Here is a 13,580-nt window from a genome sequence, read left to right on the forward strand (position 1 = left end):
TAAAAGTAACTTTTATGAAACCACATAAACACATATCGCTCACTCCTTTCAAGAACGTCATAAATCAAAAATCGTCAATTTTCAGTTGTGCATGTTTTCAGAATGCTCAGAAAATGTACTATATCCCTGCAAAAGCGGCATATTTTTAACTTAATATTTACCCGCTACAGGGCAGAATGTGTTGTTTTTGCATTTTGAAGAAAAGGTATTGTTTAATTATTTTTTTAAAATTTACTAAATATTTTTCAAATGGAGAAAAAACCTTCAGGTTTTACCTAAAAAGATCTGTTTCACAGAAAACAGTTCAATAAGTGGCTTGATATCTATTTTTAATACAATGTATTATATTATCAAACTTTAAAAACGTTCTCCTGAAAAATGAAGTTTTTTGATTTATGACGTTCTTGAAAGGAGTGAGCGATATATTATGTGCTTTAAAAATTGAGTCGCAAGTAGTCTGTGTAGTTTAGTGCGCATCGTGCAGGTACCTACCTACGATGTAATCTTTAAAGTACATATTTCGGAATTTAATCATAAAAGTTCGTATTTTATTTGTTATTTCTGAGATTCAAATTTCATTGACAGCAAATAATATAACTGAGACAAACTAATGAAATGCTTTCTAAATGACTTAATTTTCCAAGACGCGGAATGCATATGATATATTCATGAAACAATAAACATATAACATTTTGAGTATGTCCAAATACTTGTTCACAAATCTGAATTATAGGAGTTATTTTTCATATTATTTTTTGACATCTCATCAAAGATGAAGAAGAATATGGAAGTCTGGGCATTTACGGGACTGACGACCGTCATAGGCTGGTTTAAGTGATAACTTTACTAAAGAGATTTTGAAAATCAGCCGTTCAGCATGTTTTGGGAATGAACTTACTTATATGCTTAAATTTATTTCGAGTAGATTTGTTTTCGTTAGGATTTTCACCTAACGCCGCTAGCGACAATTTGCCGAGAAGGGGTCGAGTGAACGACCTGGGTGATTGAAAGTGTAAGTTGGAGTATGTCTGTATAATACATATATTGGATAATCAGTCATCTCCGGTACGTCAGTTAGTAAGATGTTTGTATCATCTGTGTCCGAATTAAGGTCGGACAATAACACTTGGCGTGTTGAAGGTAACTTCGCGGGTGATATACTCGTATACCTACAGTTACATTTGACTTTTCTTTAAAATGGGAATTGCATTTATTATTTACCTTGCTTATAACGTAAATACAAGGTTTATGGTGGATTTTTGTTTCTTCTAACTAAAAAACATGCTTTATTTTAATATGTTGGGAACATGAGGAATAATCTAGTGTGGGCCAATCAGGAACTTTTTTTAGCATTTGCTCATTGCTGGGAGGAAGCCACAGTGCTGACTGTCGTCAACAGGCCTTCCGCTGCACTAAAAGAGGATTCGGGATTTTGTATCCTAGCTCGGTTTATTATACCAATCTCTTTCACTTGTGTCTATGATAGATCATCAAGGGACTCGCACATATTAGCAGTTTACAACTTACACAAGCTAATATGGTACGCGACCCCGAGTAATCTAGCCATTGGTGCTATTCTTCTCCAATAATGATCTTAAATCTCGTCTTCCCTAGGGACATTGCTGGGTCTAATATACTAGATTAAATATACTAGATTTCATCTGAATTTGTTAAAAAAATCTATCAGCAAACTGTAAATTAAATTGAATAAATTGTTTACAATAAATTGAATGTTTTCGAATTTTTGATCTGAAATTGTGGATTGATCCACTTTGGAGCCATTTAATGGTGAATATTACATAGTGTATGAAGTGATCACTGAAATCAGCGCCCAGACTTCCATATTCTTACCCCAAAAATCTTCATCTATTTTGAGCTTATCAATAAAAATCTCTATTTAATATTTCCATTTAAAACAGTAGCTACTGGTAAAGGAGGTTGTAAAATTCTTGCTAACTCAAAGCGAAAACTAAAATATGGAATTTAAATATAATTTTTATAATTGAGAATATAATGCTCGCGTTACGCTACGAGAAAGAAACACACATTTTACTTGGACTCACAAATCCCGGAACAACGCAGGCTACCAACATTGCCATACGTCAAACAATCTGTTTATGTTTGCATGTGTTGCGCACCGCTAGCTATTCCAGTAGTTTGTTTTGCGCCGTGGAAAGCTCTCGAGGAAAGATTGATTTTTCTATCTAGGGCAGCGCTAGGGGCTAGGGTAGGTCCGGGGAAGGCTCAGCAAGTCGGGGGTCGACAGTGCTGAAGATGAGTGCCGTGGATGAGATACTCAGCTTCCAGAAAAACCCAGACGAAGACTACTACGGCCTTCTCGGCTGCGATGAAAACTCCACCGTAAGAATACTTTATAATACTTTTAAAATTACGGCATTTCACCTTTTTAGCATAATTAACGCAACATCTAAAAATAGACTTTTCCATCAGTATGTTTTTTTTTTACAGATAGACCAAATCACGACGGAGTATAAGTCGCTCGCTCTCCAGTGGCATCCGGACAAAAATGAAGGAGATAAAGAAGCCGAAACTAAGTTTCAAAAACTAAAGGTTAGTCTTTATTTTGTTAAAATAAAGTACCTAAAATATTAAATCGATATACTTGTTGGATTCGTATACGAATCTCATACAACACTTTCTTTTCTTAAGTACGACCTTGGATGATAACGAATTGAAAGTATAACATGTTATTGAATTTATTATGCTTGATGGCGAAGTTAGTGTTACCTTGATTTTATTACGCTGATATTCAATTAGGTAACTATTTTTATAATTCAATAACATAAAGTTTTTAATCTTGTGTGTTATGATTATTTCATATAAAAACAAATTCAATAAAAGCTCATTATTTTGAACAACTTTAATTGGAATTTTGCCTTAATTTGAAGAATATTTCGAAAGTCTTCTCTCCGAAACTTTTTCATACAACAATTTAAAAAAAAAATAGTAATTCTCATTATATTATTTTTTATTGATAATTTAAAAAATTCTCAAAAGTTAAAAAAACCAAATTTAAAATTCAAATTGAAAAAAAACAATTTTTAAGAAAAAGCAACAAAACAAAATGTTTTATTTTGTATGAGACTGATTTTGATACTTAAAATAATAACCTTTTATTAATATTTCCTCAAATATTTTCATATTTTCACTATTTTAAAATTCAGTGCTACATTTATTCTATTTTGAGTACTCAGATAGTTCTTTCATGAGATCCACTTATTTTAATATGAAGTATGAAAACAGTTGAGTGTTAATAATTGGCTAAATAGATTTGAACTTGCATTCGCAATAAACGTTATGTGACCGACATATCTGTTACTTGGCCATTTGCTCTTTATAATATTAGTCATTTATTTCAACTTTACAAATTAAATGTCACAAGATAACTTGAGTAAAGTGACAAATGCAGACTGAGGTATTTTTCTCCTAGGTAGTTACAAAAAATGCACCGTTTATTAGTGTTAGGGATTACCCGGATGTGGCTAATTTTATCAAAGAAATATCTCAAACTGAAACTACGACAGGCGCCGTAGCGTAGTTGCGTAGACACTCTACTGCAAAACTGGAGTTACGGGTTCGATTTCCGTCAATTGATCTTTCCTAACTATTTTTCCTAGCTTGCAGACAAGCTGCTAAAATAGAAGCTTTGGGGATTATTCCTTTTAATAAAGAAATAAAAAATATGTACTTAAATAAGTATCATAATATTTTTCTTGTACCTAATACATATCGCTTACTCCTTTCAAGAACGTCATAAATCAAAAAACTTGATTTTTTAGTAGAACGTTTTTAAAGTTTAACACAATAATACAATGTATACAATAATACAATGTAATAACAAAAAATATCAAGCCACTTATTGAACATTTTACTGTGCAACAGATCTTTTTAGGTAAAACCTGAAGGTTTTTTCTCCATTTGAAAAATATTTAGTATATTTAAAAAAATACTTAAATAATACCTTTTCATCAAAATGCAAAAACAACACTTTCTGCCCTGTAGCGGGTAAATATAAAGTTAAAAATATGCCGCTTTTGCTGAGATATAGTACATTTTCTGGGCATTCCGAAAACATGCACAACTGAAAATTGACGATTTTTTATTTATGACCTTGAATGGAGTGAGCGATACGTTTATGTTATTTTTTTAAATTTAAATTTCCCTTTAAGGGGTGTTTGAATGCTCAAATATGAAAGTTTTTTCAGAGTTTACTTACCATTTAATAGATAACAATCATACGTATAACAAGGATAACGTAGAAATCTTAAAAAAAATACAAAAAGTCATAAACTGCAACATTTTGAAACAATAGAAATTCGTATGAATATAAATAATTATAAACCCAAAATGACTAAAGCTTTCCCCTATTATCTATGCTTCCACTGATAAAAAATAAAAAACAGCTCCTACCCCTCTTTGTCCTTCATCATCCCGAGGACACAACTCTAAAACATTATGGATAATGTAATGTATTATGGATAATGTTTGTAAAATTATGGATAGTGTTTTTTTATTTATTTATTTATTTATTGGAAAACCAACAGAATATTTAACAAAGGTAACATAATATAATAAAATTTAAAAAATTCCATCCAATCAGAGGTTTTCACTTAAGTAATCTAAAAATAAAAATAAACTGTCATGTACATAAAAGTATAACTATATAATAAACTAACAGTATTTTATTTATTGTTTCCGCATTAACTTTGTGGTAAGACATGTTACAATGATTGAAGAAAACACTTGTTTTTTACCGCTTGAGTTTTATTATAGACTACATGTTTCAGAAGTTAAACTTCCATCATTCAGGTCTGTATGATAACTAAAATATAAATTATTTATAGAACAATTTTATATTTTATATTTTAGTTATTATACAGACCTGAATGATGGAAGTTTAACTTCTGACACATGTAGTCTATAATAAAACTCAAGTGGTAAAAAACAAGTGTTTTCTTCAATCATTGTAAACTAACAGTACATGTTTTTTCAAATAATAGAAATTTTCTTTATCAAATAGTCAAATAGACATCAAGTTTATTTCTCTTAAACGTATTAAAAGAAACATTATTGATGTCTATTTCATTAAGCATTACATTGCACATATCGCATATCGAAACACGTGTAGCAATAGGTTTAAAAAATAGTGGTATTTACCAAGTTAAATTATCAAAGATACATAATGGTATATTGTGTGAAATATTGAGCCGTTTTAAGCAAAACATGCAGTAAGATCTACCATATTGAAGTATTTTATTTACTGTTTCGACATTCACTTTGTGGTAGGACATGATTAAAATATAAATAAAACACTTGGTATACATTTTATTGACATCTCAACATTGATGAAGAAGAATATGGAAGTCTGGGCATTTACAGGGCTTACGACCATCATAGGCTGGTTTTAGCGACCACTTTACACACTTGTAACATTCACTGATTCTACCCATGATTGACAACCACAATTTTCAGAACCTCTAGATATATTGATCACACTCATGACACAGTTCATGTGAGATCACTACCGACATCTGTGTTGGAAAAGGGAAAGCTTTTTTTAAGCAAAGACTCTGAACAAAATCATGGATTAAATTCACATACTTAAGACGCCTTGTCTGAAAACATAATTTGTCAATTTTTTATGTAGCTCATAATTGGACACACTCAAAATGATATAAAAAATACTTCTTTTTATCATTCCTCAAGTGGTAACAAAAAAGTGTTCTATTTATAATTTAATCAAAGTATTGTTGTATTGTTCATATTCCCTCGTATTTAATTCTGAAATCTGTATTGATTGATGTGTGATCAGGAGGCCAAGGAGACGCTGTGCGACCCGGAGAAGCGCTGCCTGTACGACAAGTGGCGCTCCAGCGGCATCTCCATCGGCTACAAGCAGTGGCTGGGCATGAAAGAGCACGTGCAGCAGTCCATGCACTGGTCCACGCCGCGCACCAAGGAGCGCATGCTGGGCCCGGCCGCCGGGGCCGCCGGCGCGGGGGCCGCCGCGCGTCGCGCCTCCGAGGGCGGCGCCGCCCACTGGGGCGGGCGCTGGCCCGGCCAGCAGGGCGCCGAGCCCCCCTCGGAGGTTGTCTCCAAGTTTCGCAACTACGAGATCTAAACCCATCCTAAATCCTACTCGTCTTTCCCCTCCCGTATTCCACCCATTTCTTTATTATTGTTATTCATAAATGAATTTCTCCTGTTCCGAGAACAGCGATTAATCAATTGATCTATTTATATATTTTAAAAATTTACTAATGTTTTAAGATAGGTACTTGGAAAATTCTATTAACTTTGATTTGTTAATAATTTAAATAGTTTTATGGAACAATTAAATTCTCTTTTTTACGTAACTTTAAGACGACTGAAGATATTCAAAGCAAACGTAGCAGCGTAAAAAAATTGTATGTGTATGTACGCATAACCCTGAGACCCGTCGCAGATGATCTGCTCAGGCCTCGGTGAAATCAGGAGACTTTGATGGCACTTGACTAAATATAGAACACTCCTGAAGTGTGAAAAGGGTTACCCTTGACCTATACATTTATTTAAATGTTACAAGAATACACGCTTGGGACTCAGGCGTCCCTTTATAAACATATATGTATTATATTCAGGGTTAAAGGGATTTAAAAAAATGAAAATATGGCATTTCACTAAGAAATGTGTAGCCTGAATATGTGGACAGTGTTATGTAGAGCTAACTTGAAAAACAAGTGTTTTCTTTGATTAGAAAACCGATAAGTGCAGTTCTCACTCAACAAATTATTTAAAGACTTGTGTCTTAAGTAAATTTAAAGTCAAGTAAAATAAGCAGGTTATATCGGACAATTGTTAGGAGATTATATTCTTATTAAAGAATCATTAGCACTGTTCGATACTTGACTCTAGAATAAGACTGAGAAATATCTTATTTACTGCTGGCTATCATGGGATGGAGATATTTAATAGGTCTTATGCAGATGGTTTGATGCTGTTGGGTACAGCAGTTGTGTAAGCGGTCGTTAAATGAGGTGCTCGATACAAGGTGAGGACTGTACACTTCAGTTATAAAAATCAATTTATGGTAAATAGATATTCGTAAAATTTGTACGGAATTTTACACTTTTCAAATGCATAAAAGATGTTTTAAAAATTGCTGCGCTTGCTTCTTATACCCTCAACTATGTAATAAATTATTTTTGATGAAATCAAGCATATACATTCTTGTTGATATTAATTTATTTGTCATCAATACATATACATATTGATACTATATTTTTATATTTTTTAAAGAGATTTTACCATATTCAAGTTATACATTATACGATGTTAAATTGTCTACTGAAATATTCAATATTTCATTTTACACAATCTTATTTATATGTAATGCATACATATCAAATTTGATTTATGTATGTAATTTATCAAAAGTATTATCTTTATTCTTACGTTGTTAAGTTTTAAGTATTTAGTTACATTCAACAGCAAGCCTGAATTGGCGTTAAAAATTTTGTTGATCTATGTATACTCTCACATTCTACAAAATATAAAGACCAATTTTTCTTGCCAAATTTAGTCTATGGTCGATTATGAAACTCCTCATCCTGTGATTATTTGAGTAAACTAGTGTCCCTCCTTGTGGTGCCGCAAAGGTGTTGTGCCTGCCTTTGCGAACGCCCTTCCCACCCCCGGACACCGGAGGCGTGTCGTGATAATTTGACGGGCACATGCGGCGCGCCGGCATTTGTGGCTCCTTTACAAGTCTCCGGCGCGCCGTCGGTGCCGCCCAATTAGAGTTAGTGTAATCAAGGCACAATATCCATCAAGTCAGCTTCACAAACTATAATCTTAAATATATGTAATGGATGTATTTTGGTGTTTTACCTGTTAAATGTTACTAAGTAGACAAATGTGGTTTAAGATATATAAATGTCCCCGTACCTTCCCAAGGCTGATCGTAGGAGTGATATTTACATTATCGAGGCCATTTTATTCCGTTTGATTACTAATTATTTACGAGATGGAACAATCACTACGGTATTACTTAACTTTAGTAATTATTCTTTAAGATGACTCGAACTGATCTATTTTTGGATGTTCTTTCTACAAAAAGTTGTATAATCTTTCAAGATTTTATTTCTATTTATACTCCCGAGGATCTGAATTTGTGATAAAGTTTGTACCTTCGTCCTTAAACAGGGTAGCGCGGCGGTCCACGACCGAGTTGGAAAGTTTAACATTGTCTTTGTGCATTCTCCTTGATCAGTCTCTGTAGTGTTCGTAGCGGAGTAGCGGAGTAGAGGTGTAGCACTCCTGGCTGTCATATCAATGTTCGGTGTTCTAACTAGGTGTTCCCATCTTCCCCGTGTGTGGATGTATTGGTGTATCGATGTATTGGCGTATCGTACTCGATGTTTACTCATTACATAAGGCAAATTTGCCAATTAATTGTCTCCATGTATTTGATGTACTAGATGTTCTGATAAGTCTATATTATTATTATATTTGGTCAATAAATGTATATCGGTGTTTATTCCACTATCATTGTGCATTTTTATTTTACATTTCCCCCCTTAACAAGTACCCAAGTACCTAAAATATATACACATAAATCCCTATGGGCGTTTGTGCACTACATGGAATTTTACCGTCCGGCACGTCAGTTAGCACATAAAACGGATGATTGGCTCGGTTTGGCTTGTGCTTTTGTCCATCTTTCTTCAGATTGGTGCTCTTGATCGGTGCGTGAACATGTTGCGCGTAAATTCTATCACGCTAAACTGTGGTAGTCGCTTTCATTTTTCAAAACCGGACTGCCGGACGGTAAAATTCCATGTATTGCACAAGCGGCTTATTTCTTCCAAATTGGTTGGGAATATGAAAATCGGGCATTCACAGGGCTTACGACCGGGCACTGGCTAGCCCTAGTGATCACTTTATACGCTGTACACTAACATTCACCATTCTGGCCATTATTCAAATTAATTCCAAAGAATTATCACCGGTAGTCAGACTGGCAAAGCTATTTATTTCAAAAAAGTTCTTAACAGATAGCGGTTCCATTGGTAAGTTACACAGTTTCTAAGAATTGAGGATGTTCAAAAACGGTGAACAGCAGGATATTGATTAAATATTTCACGCTAAAATCTCAACATACATGAAAACAATTAAATAGGGCTTACAACCTATGGTCACTTTGTACACATGTTGCATTTACCATACTACCCATGGTTGATAACCACACTACTAAAAAATTTGCAACTTGTATACATATATCCTTTAATTGACACATTATTTCATCAATGAGTTCTTGACAGCATCTATGGTTGAGTTGAGTAGGCTTTCTATTTAGCAGGTTTAATTTTTCTATGAAATGTTTGCAAGATTTTACATAATAGGAGACGCCTAAAAACATGATTTTAGAATTTTTATTAAGCTTATAATTTGACTTTAAGCTTATAAAGTTATTTTATTCACAACATTTTAAAAGTCTTAATATTTGTTTGCAAATCTGGGTTTCTCCACTTAGGAGTTATTTATAATGACATCTCAATATAGATGAAGAAAAATATGGAAGTCTGGGTATTTACAGCCCTGTAATAACCCAAACTTAAATATTTTTCTCCATCTATGTTGAGATCTCAATATGAATAATTCCTAGGTGGAGAACAAGTATTTGGATACATCAAAATGTTACGGACAATTATTTCAATCCATTTCTCCTGAAAAACAAACTGAAATCTTAGTAATAAAATTTTTGAAATGCATAATTTTTCCTCAAGGGCATCACAATAATAGTTTATACACCCTATGGTAAGTTTATAAACAAAACACCCCAAATACAAAACATTGTGGATTTTTCATTTATTATTTTTGATTCTACTTTATCGGCTACTTTTGATATGCAAAAAATCCTGGGTTATCCGGTTCCCGGTTGATCCAATCCCAGTAAATCCAGCCCTTCATCGGTCAATGGTCTTTATCAACTGTCTTTTCATTTTAGTATGGTATAATATTATTTATGAGTTCTAGATAACATGAAAACCACAAGTATCAAATGCTAGATAAAACCGTCATGATATTTTTATAACATATAATAGATAAGATATTCTATCTGTCCTATAATAATATAACATTTATAACTTGGATGTCCACATTTGAATACTGAAAGTTGTAGAGTTGTTATTTCTACTGAACTGGTTCACTGAAAAACAAGTTTCAATACTGATCACTGAAAGACAACTGGATCATTGAAAAACAAGTCCTGGATAAATAGTAGGTAAACTTATTTTATTACTCCTCAAAGGACTCATGCAAATTTGTAATGGCCAAATTATATAAGCTAGTGCAAGTACGAAAATCCACCCTAAAGTTCCAAAGATATTGCTGTTACTTTGTCTGTTCTCTATTTCATTTCACATATAGCAGAAGCATCCTTCACTCTGAGCTCCTTCACTTACATCATCTGAATCCCACGAAATATATTCTTAATCTAAGATTCTGGACACCGTCAAGTAATAAGCTGTCGAGTTAACATATAATTTGTTGCCCTATGCACCATTTAAATACATATAAGGGTTAAATATTTTTTTATAAAAATAGTTATTCACAAAATTGGACATTGATCTTTATCTGACAATAAAAATGTAGATATTTGAAATTATACTACTATATTACATTGGATGGATACGGTATTAGTTCAATCATATGAAGTTATGGCAAACAGTGCCGCGTGTTTGGATTTAGGAATGGAATATATTTGATGGGATGCAAATGAGAAAAAACAGGAAGGAGTTCGGAGTGAAAAGCTTTAATACGGTATAGTATAGGAAACGGAGAAGGTATAGTATAGTAGGTAGGAAAAACTGAATAGAATAATAATCTGGACCATACTCGTACTAGATATATAAAACATTGTAATTAAATTGATGTGGGCCAACAATTGATATTTTTGTTACAGTAATTCATAATATTTTTAGGTCAATCAAAGGCGATGAGAATCTTAAAATTGATTGCGTACGTTTTATTGTGTTCTGGAGCCAATGGGGATGTATTTTCTGCTCTGGCTGGGATGGAATCACTTCTTCAGACAGAAGCTGCCCTCTTGCACATGTTAGATAACTATGTCAGCTTCCAAGAACAACGCCTTCAGTATCTTAAGAAGTATGCACTTACTATATTCATTTCAAATATATATTTGGCTAAGAGAGATAAGGTTGAGATAAGCGTTATCAATAAAATTAAGAAAGGTGTGTTGACATGGTTTGGGCACGTAAAAAAAAGAGTGAAGAAAGTACAGTAAAACTAATTTATGAGGCGAAGTTGGAAGTATGAGCAGAGGAAGACAGAGGAAATTTTTAGTGATCAAGTATTTCAAATCCTTGAAAGTGGTCAGGTCAATAGTCGGAATGGTATAAAGAGATATGAGGAACGTGGAATTAATCAAGATTGTTTTGCAAAGATAGAGTGGTGTGGCGTTCTATTTTCTCTGCCTAACTCGGCGATCTTTTCCCACTCTAGATCAGAGTGGAAAAAGGTTTGCCTACTTCTACTTCTTTAAAAATTTCTTATGCGGATTTCAGGCAGCTTGATCAATACAATACAGAATACATGACCGCAACTAAAGACATATCCAGTTATATTTCTAATCCGATCAATGCCTTCAAAATGATAAAGCGGATTAGTATAGACTGGAAACATACTGAGAATATTATAAGGAATCATTTACCTGATGGTAAGAAATATCTAAATATTTTTTAAATTAAAACACAAATACAATTGATTAAAAAAAAATATATGTCACTTATAAATGAAGTCATTTAACATGCAACTTTATAACTATAAAATGAGGACTTTGAATGGACTGAAACAAACTGGAACGTCACTGTGGTCCAAATGTATCTTGTAAATATAGCTGCTTTTCCTGAGATTCACACAAATATGGTTGCTGTTCTTAATATTCTCACAAACATAGCTTCTGTTCATGGGATTCTCACAAACATAGTGAAACCTTTAAATCTGATCGGGACCAATCAACGTATAAAAAAAATACAGACATCGTTTTTAACTACTTTTCTTCTCCAGGAATTAATAGATACTAGTATTTATCTATACCTAAATAAGACATTTTTTAATTAAAGAAGTATTTTTTTAAACTAGTCACAGCAGTTTAAATCTCTGTTTTTATTATTATTATTTTATTTTCGCCGTGGCATAGTTAGGTAGATGCTCGACTGAGAAACTGGCGTCACGGGTTCCATTCCCGCCGATTGCTAAATAAATCAAGCAAGATTTATTTTCAATTGGTCATGATGTGTTTTTCACATTTACCTTCCGTATCCTTACTATCCTACCTGCAGACAAGCCTCTAAAAATTGAAGCTTTGCAGGCTATTCTTTTAAAAATAAAAATAAAACTTTTTGAACATGTACTCAAAGCACAAGTAAAAAACATAAATAATCTTAAAACTTGAAATAATATTGAAAATAATAATCCGTAAAATATTTTGTAGAGTATGAAGAAAATTTAAAAAGGGTCCAAGAGACTCAAGTTTTTCCTGATGCTGAAGACTTAACTGGTGCGTCAGAAGCCCTAATTAGGCTACAAGATCTGTATAATCTCAAGACACGTGAAATATCTGAAGGTATTCTTAATGGAAAACAGTACAGGTACATGCATCATATTTACATATAAATTTATTTGGTATTTATATTATTAACCCAGTATGTAAAACAATGTGGTGATGATAAAGGGTCTCTGTTAAACCAAAACTTACCTAAATCATCCATAGATAGTGCCAATAAATTAGACAAAAAGTGATGTGAGAATTATTTGATCCAAATCCAAAAAATTGCAAAGCATGGTTGTCAATCATGGATAGAATGGTGAATATTGCATGTGTGTATTGAGTGATTTATTGAACAGCCTATGACAGATCGTAAGTCCTGTAAATACCCAGACTACCATATTCCTCTTCTTCTTTGTTAAGATGTCAAAATGTTAAAAGAATTTGGACTTACCCAAAATATTGTAATTTTTATCTGTAAAAAGTTGAAAGCTGGGACTGCAGATAAAAATTTTGGTTGTCACAACACCACTACATATGACTTATTTGAATACACCTATTAAACTATTACTTTATTTCTGCATACATATTTTACGACTCTGTAAAATAAAAAATCTGCCTCTGTGATCGATGGACTGATCACCTTGTTTTCATGAAATTAACAGGCAGGTTATTATTATGGCGACTGATGCAGTGTCTTAGTACCATTGGGTGCGGATAAGGGTCAGAATAAAATGGAAAAGATACCACACTAGTTATAGGCTAGATAAAAATTACATGAATTAATTTGGCAATATCAATTTGTGGTAATATCAATACGACTTTGCGGTAATATATCCATCCATTTTTAATTTAAGTTTTACTTGGTAAATACCACTTTAAAAAAAAATCTATTGTGACACATGTTTTGATGCATTCCACATCATTTTCAAATATATAAGGTGTTTGAAAATGATGCAGAATGCATCGAAACACATGTCAAAATAGATTTAAAAAATAATAGTGGTAT

At 33.0% G+C, this 13,580-nt stretch overlaps 1 protein-coding gene across 1 annotated transcript; it reads left to right on the plus strand.

The window, feature by feature from the left end:
• Positions 1-2,141: 2,141 nt before the first annotated feature.
• Positions 2,142-8,550, plus strand: jdp (DnaJ domain-containing protein). Its single transcript, XM_088267760.1, has 3 exons — positions 2,142-2,361; positions 2,470-2,571; positions 5,834-8,550. The coding sequence occupies exons 1-3, from the start codon at positions 2,275-2,277 to the stop codon at positions 6,140-6,142; spliced, it is 498 nt and encodes a 165-aa protein (XP_088123886.1). The 5' UTR covers positions 2,142-2,274; the 3' UTR covers positions 6,143-8,550.
• The last annotated feature ends 5,030 nt before the right edge of the window (positions 8,551-13,580 follow it).

Source organism: Brachycentrus maculatus, unplaced genomic scaffold, assembly GCF_059751285.1.
Source record: "Brachycentrus maculatus isolate JH-2025_06_01 unplaced genomic scaffold, ASM5975128v1 h1tg000305l, whole genome shotgun sequence".
NCBI lineage: Eukaryota > Metazoa > Arthropoda > Insecta > Trichoptera > Brachycentridae > Brachycentrus > Brachycentrus maculatus.